We start from the raw sequence: 18,761 nt of genomic DNA, 5'->3' as shown, positions 1-18,761 counted from the left end.
TGGTGGTGGAGTGGTAAAGAATCTGCCTGCCAATGCAAGAGATGCAGGTTCGATTCCTGGATCAAGATCCCCTAGCAACTTGCTGGGGAAGTGACTGGTACACACCCACATGGTCAGGCCTCAGAATCTCTCCTGCCATTTCTTTTTTAAAAAATGATTTTATTTATTTATTTATGGCTGTGCTGGGTCTTCGTCGCTGCGTAGGCTTTTCTCTAGTTGCAGCAAGTGGGAGCCGCTCTCTGGTTGCGGTGTGTGAATTTCTCATTGCGGTGCCTTCTCTTGTTGAGGAGCACGGGCTCTAGGGCACACAGGCTCAGCAGTTGTGGTGCCAGTACTGGCAACTTGTTCAAGTATTCTTGCCTGGAAAATTCCATGGACAGAGGAGCCTGGTGGGCTGCAGTCCATGGGGTTGCAAAGTGTTGGACATGACTGAGCGACTGAACATGCACACACACATAGCTGGATGTGGGTCAGGGATGGTGTGCACCAGACAGGGCCCTGGAATTCTGTCGGGAGGGCCATCCTGAGGCTTCAGGACCTGCCCCCTTTGTCAGCTGGTTCCCACTGAACTGGGCTGGCTACTGATAGTTATCGCTTCTTCCTAGACATCCCTCTATACCAGCTGCCTCCTCTCAGGTGCCATCCAGGGCACCTCACCAGCCATGGGGCAGTGTAGTAAAAAAAAAAAAAAAATCAGCCCTCTGGGTTTTTGCCAGCTGCGATGCCAGCCTGGCAGGGGCTCCCACCTGCAGAAGGTGCTTCGTCTCTGAGCAGAGTTGGCCCGCTGGGAGCTGGGCGGGGTGTAATGGGATGCAGTGGGAGCCCCCTGCAAATCCTCTTCCCTTTCCTGGGCCTGAGGACCCTTCAGGGAGGCCCTGAGGGTCTGCCCCAGGAGAAGGCTGCTTCTCTGCTCCTCTCTTGATGTGCAGAGAGCTCCTACACATCAATAAGAAAAATGGGCAAAAGATGTGGACAGGCAATTCCCAGTCAGAGAAAAACAAATGGCCAGTAAACAAGTGAAAAGATGCAGAACTTCGCCAGTAATCAGGAAAAGGCTAATTGAAATAAGACATATCATTCTCCACGGCTGGAGAAGAGGCGGAGGTTGGAATTACTGATTCGTGCAGGTTTGGTCCCTGGAGAAGGGAAAGGCAGCAGAAAACTGGCCTTTCCTGGACTCACCCCTGCGGTTCCCACCAGCCGGCACACAGTAGGTACTTGGAAAGGCTTGCTTCATCCCAGAAAACACAGAGAACTCCCCTTTGCTCATAGGGAGTCTCTGCAGGGCCACTGCTGCCCTTGTGGCCCCCAGTTTGCCATGCCCACCACTGGAGATGCTCCTGGGGGGGTTGGTGCCCGGCCTCATTCACACACTCAGCCCCCTGGCCCCAGGGATCCACACATTCCCTTGGCCGTGGTCTTTCTGGGCCTGGCCTCTCATGGGGTGGACGCCTTCTCCAGCTGGGCAGTGCCTCTGGGTTTCAGCTCTCTCTGCAAACTCATGGCTGGTGCCGGAGCTGCACTGCACAACTAGGGGGAGAGGGTATTCGTCGAGGCCACAGTGGAAATGGGGGCCCTCAGTGTTGGGCAGCCCTGGCTCATATCACAGCTTCTTCCAGCATCCCTGGGATCCTTGATTTAGGGAAGGTCTTGCACTAATAGTGACCTTGACTCTCTGGGCATCGTGACCGGTACACCCACATCGTCCGGCCTCAGAATCTCTCCTGCCATTTCTGGCTCCCTTTCCGGCCTCTCCAGTCCAGCCCGGCTGAATGATTTTGGGTCCCTCACCTCCTAGCCATTGCACCCTCTCTTCCCATCTTCATGTGTCTGACTCTGGTCATACATGCTCCAGTTCCCGGCTTAGATGTCATTTTCTCCAGCAACCTGCCCCAACCTCCCACCTGCTCCATAGCACAGCCGGCCATTCGTTGAGCAGGTGCTGGGCACTGAGGCTGCAAGGACGAGCAATGGAGATGTGGTTCCAGGCAGCGGGACACCCTGGGGAGCTACACCGTCTCCTGCAACGACTTGGTCCTGGAGGCGGACCTGTCGGGAGGGTCAGGAAGTGGGGTGTGGGGGGAGCATCCCAGACAGAGGCCTGAGGTAGCTCCCTGGGGGTGGCTCAGCTTCTTTCTCCCAGGAGCAGAGAAGGCAGAGGGAGGCTGGGGCGGGTGCTGGCTGCTCCTGGAGGCCCAGGCGCCCTTTTTCTGCCTGTCCCAAGAGGGCGGCCCTTATCTGTAGAGCCCAGCGTGGCCCAACCACAGCGGAGCTGCCTTTGATGCGGAGCTCAAGGGAGCGCACAAGTCTTACTTCAAAGGGCTTCAGTCCCGGGGAATCTGGGTCTCCAAGTCCTTGAACCATCCTGCCTCTCCTGTCCAGCAGGAGAACCCCGGCCTGGGGGAGACCTGAGCCTGGAGCTCAGCTCCTGGGGTCCCAGGCAGCCTCCCCTCGGGCTCCCTCTTTCCTGTCCTCCAGCCCCCAAGGCCCAGCCTCCTGCCAGCCTTCCCTTTTCTGGACCTCCATCCAGGATGAAGGAAGGCACCGTCCACCTCCCTTCATTCAGAGAGTATGAAATGAGGGAGGCCCAGCCCTTGCCTCTAAAAGACACTCAGTGTAGAGTGGGAGAAGTGGGCACGGCACAGAGCATGAGTCTAACTCAGGGGATTCAAGGTAATGGGGGCTGATCAGAGAGGGCTTCCTGGAGGAGGCCCACCTGGGGAGGCTTACTTCCTTGCAGCGATATCTGGTGGGGGCTGGCCTGTGCCCTTCCCTCCAGGTTCCCAGATCCCAGTCAGGCTCCTTAACTGGCCTAGGACCTGTTCACACACGAGCCTCTGTCACTGTAGCCTTGGGCAAGCTCCTTAGGTCCGGGCCCCAGTTTACCTGCTTGAAAGTGGGGATGAATGAGGATGGAACACGGTGACAGATGTCTGGTGCCTGCCATCATCGGGGCGCATTGCCTTGCCTCTCACAGATGGAAGTCCCCCCTAATCATGAAGTGCCAGATGCGGGCCATCCCACAGGGAGGACACACAGCCATTACAAGACCCCAGGGTGCCGCCCTGCTATGCCAAGCTTCTCTCCGTGCCAGCTCCCGAGGACCGAGGCCTCGCTGAGAGCATGTCTCCTGTGTCTTCCCAGTGACAGGTTCCTTCTGCCAGCCCCTGGGGAGCCGCCATCCCTGGTGATGGGCCCTCGGCCCTTCACCCCGGGCCTTGTAATCTCAGCTCTAAGGGACTACAATCCCTTTCTCCAGCCACACCACAACTAATCCATTCGCCAGGGCCCTGATCCAAGAGAAAGCTAATTAAAGAATTTCTGCTCTTGGCTCAGCCTGGGCTTTGAAGATTCCCCTTGGTCTTCCCGAGTATCTGAAAACAGGTGGAGAAAGGGGGCCTCAGAAAGGGTGTCGGATAAGCCCCTGGAGCCTCAGTAATAGGCTTAATCCCCACAAAGCCAGCAGGCGTCAAACGGTCCCCCCGCCCAGCACTGCTGAGAAGGTGCTCAGGGCTCACGACCCCGTGGGCCCCAGGCCGCTCGGTTCCGTCCCTGGTTTTCTGTGACCGTGAGGGCGCGCGTTTCCCCAGGAGGGTCAAGGCCCTGGAAGGGGAGGGTGCAGGCCCCTGGCCGCACCGTCTGCAGAGCAGTGAGTGGCACTGTGGCGCTGAACCTTCTCGTCTGTGACGCGGGAGGTCCCTGCCGGGAGGATGGCTGTGACCCCTGGCACGGACCGATGTCCCGTCAGGCGGGCTCTCTGCCTCCTGCCCCTGCCTCCAGAGCCCCCCATGTTTCTTTTGAGAGCTTGTGTGCCTTTCGGAGATTTTAATCAACCAACCACAACCCCATAGTGTTATTCAACACTATGAGCAGAGCGTGCGATCCATAGGGAGAGGGGTCTTTAGGGTCCTGCCCACTTGGGGACTTGCACATGGTGGGGGCTCAGTAAAGACTTGTTGATCGTGTGGTTGGTAGAGGGGTAGTTTGCTCTCACAGGACTTACACTACCATTGCTATCTTCAGAAAACGCCTGCAAGGTCTTTGGGGGACGCAGTGAGCCCTAAAATATGGGATTAGCGGGATCTTAGAGTCGGCCCTCCTCGACACTCTGAGCCAAGCCTGGTATAACCTTGGAGAGAATTGGGGTGTCGGTTGCCACTCCTGCCCCCTCCCAGGCCGCTGCTCCCCCATTTCCCTCGCAGTCCTGGGGGTGCAGGGAGCATTTAGACCAGAGTCCCCCGTGCAGGGGCCTTGAGCCCGCATCACAGAAATAAAAATGATAAAACACCGTCACTGAATTCTGGGTGGCAGTAAATTACTTAACACCTGAAACGGGTTGAAATGTGGCCACTGTGGCTTTTAATAAGCCCATCTCCAATGCTGCCGCTTCCGTGGGGAGCCGGCCGGCCTCTTCTCGAGGCATAATTTCTTCGTGTCCCAGGCTTGGCAGCAGTGCAAATAAGATTTCACGTCCCCTGTAAATCTCCGCGGGGGGAGCGCCGGGTTTTCATTTGTGCTGTCACTTAGCGGCTCGAGGGAGCCTATTTACTCTGCCTTGGAAGGAGAGGGTCCCTCAAAGGTGCTGGTGCCAGGCCTGGGGGCGGTGGGCCATGCAGAGACCAGTGCTGACAAGGGGAGGAGGGCTGTGAAGGACGGGAGGGGAGGCGGGCGGGCCAGGGCCGCCTGAAAGTGATGCGCGACCTCCGCTCAGCCCTTGGGAGGCAGTGTTTTGGGGCTGGCAGGGGACCTTGGCTCTGCCTGGGGCCTCGTACCCACGGTGCAGGGTGCAACTGGGGGTGCTAGACCCCTCCTGGGTTTGGTTGCTTCTTCTCTAGGATATTTGGTGAGGCCGAGACCCCTCCTGGGAAGTGGGGGCAGGAGCACAGAAGCTTTTGGAACCTGGTGGTGGCCGGGTAAGAGCAGGGTCCAGGGATGGGATGGCAGCCACCCTTGAACTGACCGACCAGGAGGAGCTGGGTACCAGAAGCAGGGGCCTTGGGCTTTGGGGTGTCCCTTGGTGGCTGAGCAGCTATTTGGGGGCTTACCCTCCTCATGTCCATAACCTCAGTGATATGCAAGGCCTGAGAGTTCTTTGGGAAGGAAAGGACTGGAAACTGCTTGGCTGGAGTGGGGCTCAGCAGGGGAAGTCCCGGGTCTCAGGGGAGACCAGCCTGTCCCCCAGGGGCCATTGGAAGACATGATGGGGTGACGAGGGTGCTTCATGGCCAGCCTGTCACCTCCACCTCCCAGAACTCGTGCCCCCTCGAGGGGTCTGCCCGCTCTGCTTGCTGTCCTGTGAGGACGGGCTCAGGACCACTCAGACCACCTTCTGCTCTTCAGAAAGGGTCAGTTGTGTTTGGAGGGTCTTCTTTCCATGGACCTGGAATGCAGGTCCTGGGATCTCCCCCATGGTCCCTGGTGATTTCCTCCTGTGGGGCCATCCATGTGGGCCTCCAACCACAACCCCCCACCACAGCCCATCCAGGGCATTTACTAAAACCTAAGATGCCCTCATCCCCACCCCTGTTCTCTGGAGGCCAAACGCTCGGGTCAGCCTGAGAGCCCCTCTAGCAGGTTGGGGGAGCAGGCCGCAGACCTTGGGTGGGGTCGGGGTGGTGGGGGGAGCAGGCCGCCTCTGCCCTGTGCAGACCCAGGGGCTCTTGTGGAGACACCTGGGCCTCCCTGGGGGATGTGCTGGCCAGCTCAGCGCCCATACCTGGGAGCCAGGGGTGCTGGGTAAACCCCGAGGGCACCAGGCCCGGGCCTGTGCTCCCTGGACAAGCCAGGGGTGGGGTGATTCAGCACTCCAGTCCTCTCACGGGGGCCCGGCACACGTGGGAGCAGGGTCGGCACTGTCCCGGTGGGAGAATCGAGAGCCGTGAACTGTCCTCTTGCACGGGCTTTACAGACGCGCAGGGAGTAGGCGGTGGGGCCTGGGGGTCTCACCCGGCTCTGAGGCCCTGCCTGGGGAGCCCCCAGGGCAGGCGTTAGCCCAGTGGTTCCTAGCCCGTGAGCCCTTCCTGGGCAGAACTTCTGTTAGCTCTCAGGGGCTGAAGAACACAGCCCCGGAACCCAGCTCTCCTCCTGCTCCAGCTTGAAGAGAGGGTCCCAGGGGCACCTGGTTCGGGGCGCTGCTGTCGATCGTGTAGAAGGTCCGACTAGCTGGGTCAGCCCACCGCTCGGGCTTAGGGGTGGGGGGGAGTAAGACTGTCTTCTGACCGGTGCCTGGTCTTGGAAAGTCATCCTCCTTGGGTCCAGCCCTGGTGGGGTGATCTGTTTTTTGATCGATTTGCTGGTATTTATCGACTGTTCACATTGACCACGCCTTTGGGGTCTGAAAGGGGGTGGAAGGTAAGACGTGCCCGCCAGGGGCCCCTCATGAGCGAGGTGCTGGGGCCCGTCACATGTGCAGGTGAGAACCGGCAGGTGTGGCCCAGTGGGCACGGCCTCACCAGAGACAAGGCCTGAGTTGAACCTTCAACGGCCCTCAAGGGCATCAGGCCAGGAAGTCGGGGTCAGGGCCTGCCTGGGAGTGAACTGTACCCGGTGTGGCCAGGGGTGGGGGCCGGCAGATCGGCGCCGTGCTGCCGGGGGAGGTGGAGTCTTCCAGAAGGTGTACAGAACCGGACCCGCCTCCATGCCCCGGCCTTGGCGCTCCTGCCGGCCACGTGCCAGGCCCGCTCCCCTGCCCCCCAAGTCCTCGTCTGAGGAAACACCCTCAGTGGAGACATGGCTCCCGGAGAGCCTCCCCACGCCACCTCGCCCATGAGCATCCCTTCCCCACCTCTATGAGGCTGGAGGGGGCCCCAGCCCCACCCCAGCACACAGTAGGCCATCAGTAAACATCTACTGACTGACTGGTGGATCGTGTTCTTTAGGGACAAGTCTTGGGTGAGGGAGGAGCAGGCAGCCACCCCGAGCACCCCGCTGTGTGCTGGGTGGGCCCTAGGACGAGGTCAGAGGTCAGGGAAGCCCTCTGTTCCTTCCCCAAGGCCCACAGTCTCTGGGCGCCCCCACCCCCCTGCACCCCCACCCAGGGGGCCAGCATTGAGGACTGAGGGTGGGAAGGGGGGGAAGGGCACCTACAGGGTCAGAGCACCCCATGTCACCCCAGCCACACCACCTGCCAGCAGGGCACATCCAGAAATAACCTTGCTTCCTTAGAATATAAGGAAAAAGCTCATTAACCCGTTTCCAGATGTGGAATCAGATCTAAGGCAGAAGTAATGAGCTCTTATTTTATGTTAAATTTAGCAGAAACTGCTATTGTTCTCACGGAAAATAGTTTTTTTCCTTCTCCCCCTCTTTGGGGTGTGAGATATCAGAGTAGGCCTTCAGAGTCGTGAAATCGGTGGGTGCATCTTGGGGATAAACGGTGTTGGGGTGGGGGGACCCAGGCCAGCGGAGGGACAGCTGTGTCCCCAGCGCCTGAGCGGTTCCAGGCTTATCTGGGCGCCCACACGGCTGCTGAAGCCTCTTACAAGATAATCCATGGCTCCTATTAATACATCTCCTTGTGAAAACCCTCTTGGAATCGGCGTTTAACTGGCAGTCGCCTTCCCCGGGGCCCACGGGATGGGGTCAGACGTCCCTTCTCCGTCCTGCAGCAGGATCACGGTTTTGGTTCCCGTGGTGCCTGGGTAACGTACTAACCCAGAATCTCCTTCCCACCCAACCACCACCTCGGTGCCGGTGGGCCCCGACAGCTGGGCTGACCCTCGGGAGGCAGCCTGGGGAGGCGGGCGTGGGCAACCGAGACCCGGTGGGCGACAGATGACGGCCGTGGGCACGCTGGGCCGCCAAGCTGGGAGTCAGCAGCCGAGAGGCCTGTAAAAGTTAAATCTTTCTATTTATTTCAAGAAAAGGACAAGGAAAGTGGACTTGGACATTTTATATGAAAAGAGACAAACAGAAAATAGGATCAAATAAGTTCATCACATTCATCTCAACATTGAAGTTTCAAGGCACCTACAGGAAGGAGGCCCAAGGGCGGTTTGCAGTGCACTTTGGTTTGTGTTGTCGTGGCGGGTGTTTGCGTATCCAGTGGTGAGGCGGGGAGGGGGGCAGGTGGGACCCGGGGCCAGGCCGGGGCGGCCAGCCAGGAGTCAGATGGCAGTAGGCAGCAGCGGGAGCAGTCCGGCCACTCAGACCCCCGAGACTACTCTGCCTTTCGGAGGGAAATGGAGAAGATGGGGTGGCCAGGGGCTGATTCTGCAGGGGGGCAAGTGCAGGGGCTCAAGGGAAGTGGGGGTGCCCCGGCCAGGGTCTCTCAGGTGGCGGAAGGGACCTTGGTCGCAGCCCTGCCCTCCCCGGGGCCGTGGGCTGGCCAGGCATCCGCCGTCTGCAGCAGAGGGACCCGCTCCGTTCACCAGGCTCTGCCCAAGGACCGCTCCCTGCTCTCTTCCCCCCCAGGCTGTGGGGGAGGGATTCTGCCGAGTCCCCGGCCATCCGCCAACCCCCCACACCTCATGAGACGCGGTAACCTTTGAACGTCGGGAGGGGAGATTGCAGCTGGTGGCTCTTAAAAACATTTGCTCTGCAGGGTGTACACGCGGGGCTTCCTTAGTTTACTCTTCTCCTTCCTGTCCCTGTTCACACCCGCCTGGGGACGTTCGTAATGAGGGGGCACCCGCCCCAGCCAGCAGAGTGGCGAGACCGCACCATCTCTCTGGCTCACCAGTGTTCTCAGCCCCACAGCCGTCCCCAGCCTTCCACACCGTCTCCCCACTTCTCTGCCTCTCAGCTGGCAAACCCCTAACGCTGGGCACTTCTGCTTTCTCCCCGTGTCCCCTGGACGCTGGGTGGGCTTCTCAGCTGAGGCTGCTGGCCTGGGGGCACGTGGTATGCCAGGCTGGGTTAAAAAAAACAAAAAATCTAAGCTAGGTCCAGGGTCTTGTGTGTCTTCTTCCTGGGCTCCCAGAACCTTTTGGAAATGGGACCAGCCGGAGGTGGGTGGTCTCTGGGACCCTCTGCAGGCGCGTCCTCCGCACAGGGCACTGAGAAGTGCCCTGGACCACTGACTTCCCAGAGATGAGCAGGTGGCAGCCCTGCTGTGTCTTTCACCGCTGGCTCGGGTTGCATTTGTCTTCCTCCGTCTTGAGAGCCCAGTTCGGTCCTCCGGGTGGGCGACCCAGATGTGGGGCCTCTTGACGGGAGCATCAGACAATGCGGGACACCCAGTTCTCTGCCCTCCTCATCAGCCACCTGAGGCTCAGCTCAGAGAAGGGGAACCAGGTCCCCCAGGCGGGCGGCTGGGTCTCACCCATGGCTGGATTTCCCCAACAGGCTCGCGGCTGCTGATTGCTGGATCCAAGGGAGGGTAGAGTGTGATTTTCAGGGAGGAGGAGCCCCGCTAAGGCTGCCAGCGGCGTGGGTGCGGGAGGAGAGGAGGAAGGCCGTTTCCATCACGCCCATCCAGGCCCTTTGCACTGAACCCCAGGGACTTGCGAGGACGGAGGAAAAGGAGAGGGACTCCCCTGCGTGTCAGGCGCTGTCCTGGGCCTCGGTGACCCCGCGTGGAGGAGTGCAGGGACCTGGCATCTTGCCTGAGTGGCCGTCCACCCTGACAGCCACAAAAGAGATTTAGGGGCAGTGACCGCAAAGACCTTCCCACAAGGATGCCCTGGGCTTGGACGTTCAGGCTTTCAGGTCTGGGGGCAGCATTGGTGGGTGTGGGAGGGACATAGGGCATGGCACCAAGGTGGCTCTGATGGCCTCAGTGCCTCAGAGACTGGCTCTGCCAGGAAGTGGGGGCCAGGCCAGCCCCCCCCCCCCACAGGACCCCTAGTGCCCTCGTATGTCCACACTGTCCTCTCAGCACAAGAAACGGGGTGGGGGGCAGTGACACTGGTCTCAAGAAGCCCCTGGCCTGGCAGGCTCTCCCACGGGGAGCAAGGCATCAGCTGCTCCAGGTAAAGACCTGCCTACCCTGGGCACAATGCCCTCAGAGGGGACCTGGGCAAAGGCGGGCTTTGCCCCTGCAAAACTGGTGGCAATGGGGGCGGTTTGGGCAGTCCTGCAAATCACATTAATGTGAGAAAATGGGCCTGGCCCCAGTGATAATAGAATTTCTGAAAGTAGAGAAAAACAGTGTATTAAAAATGCAAAGGGAGGAATGAAGGAAAGGGAGGGAAAATCAAGAGCCAAGGGAATCTTCTTGAGTGTTTTTAAAGAAGCAAATGTGGGTATTTCAGGCAACTACTTAGAACATTTCAAAAGAAATGATAAATGCTTAAAAACGGAGAGTGAAAAGCGCCCCAGGCAGCTGGCAACCTGGCTGGGACGGAGGCACTGAGCCGGCAGCCTCGAGCGTGTTGTTGGGGGAACAGCCAGTGGGTTGATGGCGGGAGCTCGCGTCGGGGTGGGGTGGGGGGAAGGGTCCCTGCTCCGAGGACGCCAGAGGCGGCCTGCGATGGGAGCTGCAGTACCCGGGAGGGGGGCCCCTAGAGGCCCCAGGAGAACCAGCCCAGGTGGCGGATCACCCTCTGTGCTTCCGACTCCTAGACGGGGCAGCACGTGTCTGGACTTCCTCTCCTGGTGCCTCTTAGACACTGAGGACTGGGATTCTGCAGGCTGTCTGGTGTCTTAGCGGCCCTCTGATGCAGCTAGGTGGCCTGGCTGTGGGATGGCCCTGACCTGCGATTTTCAGGGAACACTGGTCGTTTTGAGCAATCTCACGATATCTTCCTTACATGGTTCTCAGGGATGGTAAAGTAAGAGTAGGAACCGAGATCTTCTCGTCCAAGAGCCAGGCATTGGTATAGGCAGGAAAGTACCTGCCACCTCCCCATCAAGTGCTTGAATGCTCCCAGTGACGGGGAGCTCATTGCCTGTCTCTGCCAGGCCAGCTCTCTTCCCTGACCTTCAGTTCTCCCTGCACAGTTGGCCCCAGTTCCCCTTCACTGGCTGCAGGGACAGGGTCAGAGACAAACCCACCCTGCAACAGAAAGGAAGCAGAAAGGCTCATGGCTTTACAGTCCTGCTCACAAAGGGGCTGGCCTGGCCACATCCCCTAGCTTTTCACCCTGAATGCAGATGGGATCTGGAGAGTGGTGGGGGCGTGCAGAGTCTCTGCTAGGGGCCTGGACAGCACCCCCATCCCACGGCACTTGATGGAAGCAAACCTGCTTTCCCCTCCAGACTCAAGGCCAGGCTCCATCCACCTCAGCGTATCCCGAGTGCTGGACCAGGCGTGGGGCCAGCCTTCAGAGATCCCCAGCTCCCCGCGAGCCAGGCCCAGCCAACCTCTGCTCTGCCTAAGACCACTGGGAGCAGGTTCATAAAACGCGAAAAATCCCCCGTTCCCTTCACCTCCGAGGAGTTTAATCTTTCCTAATCAATTTAGCAGACTCACTTGGTTGTAAATGGTAATGATTTGCATTTTTGAGCCTTTTTATCCCTCCTTAAGAAAAAAGATGCCTCCTCTGCCTGCATTCTGGAAGGGCCTAAGCAGGGCTGTGAATGGCTCGTTAGCATTCACCCTGGCGCAGATCCAGTGCCAGGCACCCGCCGCCCATCACCTGCAGGGATCTGAGTCGGGGGTGGGGTATGGGCGCACGACTGACCCGCCCGAGCCCGGAGAGCGCAGTCCGGCCCCCAGGGGGCTCGGCCCCTGTGCGCCCTGAGGCCCTGCCTTCCTGCAACGCCCCGGCTCTCCCCCACTGCCTGCTCAGCCCCACTGCTCCCTGTCTGCCGCATCCAATTTTTCTTGTTGTATTTTTCATAAGCGCGAGGCTCAGAAGCCCCGTCCTCCCTGGCACGTTCAGCAGGAAGTAGATTTCTGGAGGGGGTTGGCTTTGGGACTTGAGCTGCCGTTGGAGGAGGGGTGGCGGTGTCCTCCGCTCGCTCCGCAGCTCTGAGGGGGTGAAGGAGTGGGCTCAGACGCAGTCTCGACACGTTGCCCGGCCGCCCCTTCCCTTCTCGAGGCCCCAGTCAGCCCCCTCTGACCCCAGGACCCCTCACACGGCCAGTCCCTCTCACTCTGGGCCTCCATCACCTGTCGTATTTAGAACCTTCCAGAGTCAGCAGGTGGTGGGCGGGGGACGTAGGTGCCTCTTTTCGGCCCATGGCGCGCCCAGCTTTTCTGGGTGGAGCCAGACCCAGCCTCAGCCCACCCCTGCTTTACAGAACAGGAAACAGAGGCTGTCGATTCACAAAACCGGCTTTCCCTGCCCCTCCCTGGAGACCCTCCCTGTCTGTCCATGCTCTGCTCCTTGCTGGGGCAGTCAGGCTCCCGGGACCCAAAGGGGACTCGGGGTGGGGGCAAGCCTGGTACCCGTCGAGGACGGCAGAGGCACAGGCGGGCGTGGGCTTCGGACTTGGGGAGCGGAAGCCTGGGCCCCCTAGTCGTGCCATCTCCCCAGCTGCCGTCACTTCCCCTGCCAGTGTCACCCAAAGCGGGAAGGAGCCGGTGCCCCAGCTCCTGCCCCCGAAGCCCAGAGGCCCCTGGGGTTGGCTATGCAGCCGCCGTGTTAGAGGGAGGCGGTCCAGGACACAGGAGCCGACCTAGAGAAGATGGAGGCTTCCGCGGAAGGCCGCCGGAAGAGGGAAGAAAAGGAGCTTCTGATGCACATCATGTCTGCGGAATTGAGTATGACTAATTAATAGATTTTATTCTTAGTAATCTCTTAAGCATTCCATACGTTGGGCCCCACGCCTGAGCTGAGCTTACAAGAGGCCTCATTCGCAAAATGCAAATGACTCGCCTGGCCCCGCTGCCTGCTTTCCTTGCCTTCTCTCTTTCCTTTTTTTTAGGGGAAATTTAAAGGAAAATTGCCATGTAATAGAAAAGAGATTCCAATCACTACATCTAATTACCACGAAGGGTAAACCACTTAACCAAAGAAGTGTAATGGGCTTTTTTTTTTTTAAACTTGAAACCTGCCTTAAATACCATGAGATACACTCATCAGCGCTGAGGCCACGGAGGTTTGTTCCGGCTAGTTAAGAGGCTGCAAAGGTCAGGTGGGCCACCCACAAGAGGGAGGTTCTAGACAGAAGTGGTGGCCCAGGCTCTGTGTCCTCACGTGCTTCTTGGGGCTGGGGGAGGCTGGGTGCCCTGGCACACCCTTTCTCATTAGGTTACCTGGCTGGCCTGGACCAGGAGGGGATGGGGTTTCAGAGTGGACCCGGCTTCAGGGCCCCATCCCTGACCTGGGGGGCCATGAGACAGCTGACATTTGGAGGCTTGTTCTTAGAAGGGGCTCTGGAGAGGTGCTGGGATGCTGAGAAAAGATGAGAGGAAGCCCATGGGGCCTGGCTGGGCTGAGTCTCCACTGTCTCCAGCACTTTAACACCAGCAGGAGGATGCCTGCAGCAAGGACCTGGCTTCCCCTGGGTGTGAAGTGGGGCCCGTGCCCATTAGCGCGAGAGCTGGGAGGAGGAGACTGATGTGTCCTCAGGCCGGGGTGGGGGCGGGGGGCCTGGGCCTGCCTTGCTAGGAGGAGGGTGGTCATCCCCCGGGCCTGGCTTGGAAGGCGCTGCTGGCACAGGCAGGCTCTCAGAGCTGCCAGGTTCGCCCGTAGCCTCGCTGTGTAGGGCCTCCTCCGGTTCCCCAAATGCCTTCCCACCCAGCCTCTAAGGGGATGATCTGACCTCTCACTTGGCTTCGGGAAAGGAGGACATACGAGAGGGAGAGCAGGGGACCCAGCACGTTGGTGGCTGGGGTGGGGGTTTGGCAGCAGGGAGGCTGGCACCCAGGGTTCCTCACACACTGGCCAGAGGCTGGAGTGGTGCTCTTAGGGAGAAGACGGCATTCGGGCAACAGCAGAGACCTTGCACCTCTGACCCCTCGCCAGTGCCCCTTCTCCTCCTGGACACTGCTGGGGGGGGGCGCCCCTCTGCCCCTCCGTGAACCACAGGGAAGGGGCCTGTGTCTGGGGCGGGGGTGGGGGAGGGAGGGCGACCTTCACCCAGATGTGAGATTGACGCTCGGAAGCTTTAGTCTCCTGACTTCATCGTAGGAGAAAACGTTTCAGGTGGGAAAAGGGAAAAAGCTCGAGCCTAGAATGAAATGTGTCGGTGACCCTCGGCCTCTCCGTCAAGCTGGGGGTCGAGGATCCCCGCTCGGTGAGACCATATACCCCGCCCAGCGATGAGAGCCGTGCCTCTCGTCCACCTCACTCACGCGGCCGTCGTGTCCATTCCTTTCAACCCCGGCCTCTTCGCTGAGGGGCCAGCAGCATCTTTTCATGTCGGGCGAGAGGCTGGGCCCCAGGCCTGTCACCACAGCCCTGTGACTGCTGTTTGTCTTCCTCTTCCTGCCTTTGGCTTTTGTCAGAGCAGCCGAGGTCTTTTGAAAATGCCACGGCCAGGGGCTGGACCCCTTCTCATCTTCCCTGCCCTCAGGCCAGCACCTCTCCTTTTGATATCGCCCTTCCTGGGTGCAGGACAGCTGGCACCTTGACAAACAGTGACCCCCAGCTCCCCGAGTGCTGGAACGCCATGGACATCAGAACCCCAGGCCCCTCTCCTCTCTTCTTTCCAGATTCACTGTCATTATTTCATCATCGTTTTAATCTCATGGCTCGCCAAACAGCGCTGTCAGTTGATGAATGATGGCAGCATTGATTCCAGAGAGAGGAAAAAAAAATCTCTTCTGAGGGCTCTGGTCAGTACCCTTTTGGAGGCTGGCATTTTTAGAGAGATCTGGCCTGCCTTCTCCAGAGCAGATACCCAGGGGTGGGCACGGCTGAGTGTGTTGTATATTCTTGGTAGGGGCGGGGCGGGTTCGGTTGCTGTCTCCTAGGGCTTTTCTGAGAATTGTCATGTCTTTTTCTGGGCTTTGTTTGAGCAGCCATGGAAACCATTAGGTCTAATCAGCTGATATTTAAAAAAAAAAAAAGTCCCTGCACCAATTACCTGTCTTGGAGGAAGCACATTGAACACAAAGTAGCTCTTGATATGCCTGCATCGGAGGTGTAGGGGGAGAGAGATGAGGACGCTGGCGGTCAAAGAAAGCTCTTCTCGACATCAGAAAGGAGCTCGGTCCAGCCCCGGCCACCCTGAGATAGGACTGAGCTGAAAACACCCCCTGCCCAGGGTCTCCCCAGCCACCCGGCCAGGACAGACATGCCTCTGCCTTTAGGAACGGCACTGTCCCCCACCCCGCTCCCATCCCCAGCACAGTCTACTTACTCAGTGGTTTCTAGGAGAAAGCAACATCTTCGCGACTCTATTGTCTCAGGACATTGCACGAACTGACCCAAGCAGAACTGTAAGGACTGTATATGTGGCTCTGTCTGCCCATCTGTATATAGAGACACCCCATCAAGATAGATCGGTCGAGAGACGCACCTCCAGGTGGCTGGGGAGAGCCACAACTTCCATGGCACTCCCGCGATCCTATGCTGCATGGAACTGAGGAGGGCTCCAGTATAGGAAAAAGGAAGTTTGCTTTTTAATCGACTACACCGCGGTTCAAAGAGTGCCGTGAAAGACGCGCTCTTTTCTGCCCATCTGTAAGGGAAAATGGCGTGGAAGGAGCCAGGGAAGAGATTTCGGGACAATATCTCCACAGCAAAAGATCCTTTTCTTCCCCTCTCCTTTGTGAGAAGCCTGAAAACCTTCCATCATGTCGTCTCCAGTGAGCAGCCGGCCGCGAGGGCTGTGTGAAGGGCTTCGTGCCTGGCGGCTTCTGAAACAGCTCCTCTGTGATGGCCTGGCGCAGAGCATGAGACGCACAGGTAGTCTCGTCCCAGCTCAGGGGGAAAAAGAAAAAGCCCCGACCCAACCCTTCCTGCCATATTATTTTTAGTCTTTCCCTCCCCACCTGGCATAATTTGGTATAAATTATGTCTTCAGCAACGTCAAACCTCCCTCCTGCCTTCTATTCTTTAAAAAAAAAAAAATTTTTTCCCCCACTGTTGTGTCCTACAAAACTGTCAACCCTCCCCAAACTCTGCTTTCCGCCGGGAAAGTCAGCGTGGAGTTTCTTTGCCTCGTTCCCGTCGGCTGGCAGCCAGCTGGTCACAGCCCCCCGCGGTGGCCGCGCCGTGGGCAGGGGAGGGGCGCTGCCTCAGGTGTAGGAGTAGTCTATGTCGGGGATGCCCCCGTCGCGATAGCCCCGCGTGGTGCCGTAGCCGATGGTGTGCGTGCCCTTGCAGAGACTGCTGCCATTGGAGGGGAAGATGGTGTGGACCACGTACTCCTCTTTGGCGCGGTAAGGGTTGATGGGCAGCATCTGCAGCCCCGGGCCGCGGATCTCCAAGATGGAGTTATCCTTCTTGGTCCCCGACTCCAGATAGTCGTCCTTTTTCCGGCTGCCCCGGTTGTAGGCCCGCTCCCGGGTCAGCAGCTCGCTGGCCCGGTTCACGTACCAGCAGATGGCCCCGAGGACCAGGAAGAGGAAGACGAGGGCCACGGCACCACCGATGATGCCCGCCAGGGGCAGGCCCGCCATGGGATCGGCGTTCTGCTCCTGGTTGAGGGTGGTGGTGGGGCCGGAGCTGTCGGCCGTCTCCGCCTTTGCACACACAGGCGTCTCGTCGGCCACGTAGGCGTTGCCGGTCTCCATGGTGACCATGCAGATGATGTAGGTGGACTTGGGCTCCAGGGCCGTCAGCAGGTACTCCGTCTTGTCACCCTGCACCAGGGTCTCTGTGATGGAGCCCACGGCCGGGCTGTGGCCCAGGCGCAGCCAGCTGAGTCGGAAGGAGGAGGCGGGCAGCGTGGCCTTCCATGTGATGCGGATGGAGTCCGCTGTCAGGGGCTTCACATGGATGGCCAGAGTCTTGGCGCTATCGCCCGTGGCCATGGGGTAGTCAAGGCTGGAGTCGGGGAGGCGTAGCCCCGGCCTCTTGGCCTTGAGGGTGAAGAGAGAGCCCTGGGGCGTGGTGACAGAGGCGTGGTCACTGGCAAGCGTGGTCTTGGCGGCGGCGTTGACTGCGCTGCCCTGCGCCCCCGCCTCAAAGCACTCGTCCATCTCACTGGTGATGTCCTTGATGGCCATGCCCCGGACCTTCTCGGGGCCCTGGCACATGAGGCCGCGCACGTTGACCACGGCCGCCCGCGCCTTCACCCAGTCCCGCAGCCAAAGGAGATTGCAGCCGCAGAACCAAGGGTTGTTCCGGAGCAGCAACTGGGCTAGGTTCTCCAGGTCGTCAAACAGGCCACGGGGCAGCGTGGTCAGGTTGTTGTTGGACAGGTCCAGGCGCTCCAGCTCGCGCATCTTGGCCAGCGTGTTGTAGGGCACGTGGCTGATGGCGTTGTCCTGCAGGTAGAGCTTTTGCAGGCGGGCGCTGGGCAGGTTGAGGGGCGGGGCGGCCAGCGAGTTGCGCACCAGCGAGAGCTCGGTCAGGTTCTGCAGGCGGCTGAAGGTGTCGTCGGCGATGCGCTGGTTGGCCAGCAGGTTGCCATCCAGCACCAGGCGCCGCAGGCGGCTGAGGCCCTTGAAGGCGTGCAGCGGGATGGTGGAGATGCGGTTGTCGTCCAGCCGCAGCTCCTCCAGCGTGCGGGGCAGCCCGGAGGGAATGCTGCTCAGGTGGTTCCTGCTCAGGAAGAGCAGCTTGAGCTGCTTGCTGTCGGCGAAGGCGTCCTCCTCGATGCTGACAGTGGACACGGAGTTGTCGTCCAGGTGCAGCTTCTCCAGCAGCGGGATGCGGGCCAGTGAGTCCCTGGCGATGGTGCGCACGTTGTTGTCCTGCAGGTGCAGCTCCCGCAGGGAGCGAGGCAGGTTGACAGGGAACTCGTCCAGGTCGTTCTCGTACAGGTAGATGACCTGCACGTTGACCTTGGTCTTGAGGTCCTGGGGGATGCCGGCGTTGTTGATCTGGTTGTTCTGCAGGTAGAGGGTGGTGGCGTCGTCAGGGATGTCGGCGGGGATGGACGTGAGCCCCCGGTCGTTGCAGTAGATGAAGCCGTTGTCACAGCGGCACACGGAGGGACACGTGGTGCTGTCGATGACCTCCGTCAGGAAGGCGATGAGCCCGTAGCAGAGGAAAAGCCAGTCCCGCAGGTCCATGGTGGCTGTGGTCATCACGACGGTGGCCGTGACGGTGGCAGTGGCGGCGGCGGTGGGGTGTGCCACCACCATGGTGGACGGCTGGTGGAGCTGGGCCCCCCCCCCGACTTGCAGCCTCTACACCTGCAAGGAGCACAAGACAAGTGTGATGAGAGCGGGTCCGATGCCCACCCAACCTGCCATGGAGGCGCGGCTGCAGGGCAGAGGTCAGGCCTCAAGGCGCACGCCCCCTCCTGCCCCCACCCCCCGCCCCAGCCCTTATGAATGCCAACTGTACATATCAGGTGCTCACTGGGCTGCGGTCAGCCTCTAAGGACATCTGGCTAATGTCCTCTCAAAAATGCTGCCTGTGAAGGAGACAGATGTGGCCTTGGCTTTGGCCTTCCTGGACTCTGACCCTGGGCCATGCACAAGGTTAATTTAGTGGGAGCCAGGCTGCAGGTTTGATCTTTTCTTTCAAGATCCCCACACTCATCTTTATGGCTGATGCTGAAAGGCTGGTCGGTGTCAGTGGGATGGCTTTAGAGCCCCCATTTCTCAGGAATGGGGAACCCACATCCCTCTCTGGCTCGGAACCAGGCTCTGAAGGGAAAGTTTATTTCCGCAAGGCCTGTGAGCTCAAAGTGGGGGCAGGGGGGCGTCACTAGAACCTGCAAAAAGAATCTGCCAGCGTCGTCACTGGCGAGCAGGGGAAAGTGAGGAGCTTCATCGTCTGGTGTTAAAACAACATGTCCTGTTTGTCACTTGTGCATCTTATAGACAGAAGAACGAGTGTCAACAGAACCGCCTTCTCATGTATTTA

The 18,761-nt window shown here is 59.5% G+C and overlaps 2 protein-coding genes across 4 annotated transcripts in view; one reads left to right on the top strand and one right to left on the bottom strand.

The window, feature by feature from the left end:
* The window catches only part of MACROD1 (mono-ADP ribosylhydrolase 1), a 152,690-nt gene that overhangs the window by 25,849 nt on the left and 108,080 nt on the right, over nt 1-18,761 (top strand). The gene's annotated exons all lie outside the window — the stretch shown is intronic.
* Nucleotides 7,831-18,761, bottom strand: part of FLRT1 (fibronectin leucine rich transmembrane protein 1) — an 84,930-nt gene continuing 73,999 nt past the window's right edge. Inside the window, exon 3 of the mRNA XM_070457541.1 lies at nt 7,831-18,082. Coding sequence (XP_070313642.1) covers nt 16,016-18,031 — 2,016 coding nt within the window. The 5' untranslated portion in view covers nt 18,032-18,082 and the 3' untranslated portion in view covers nt 7,831-16,015. The remainder of the gene's footprint in view (nt 18,083-18,761) is intronic.

Source organism: Odocoileus virginianus, chromosome 28 (genome assembly GCF_023699985.2).
Source record: "Odocoileus virginianus isolate 20LAN1187 ecotype Illinois chromosome 28, Ovbor_1.2, whole genome shotgun sequence".
NCBI lineage: Eukaryota > Metazoa > Chordata > Mammalia > Artiodactyla > Cervidae > Odocoileus > Odocoileus virginianus.
This window is presented reverse-complemented; position numbering and strand designations above follow the sequence as displayed.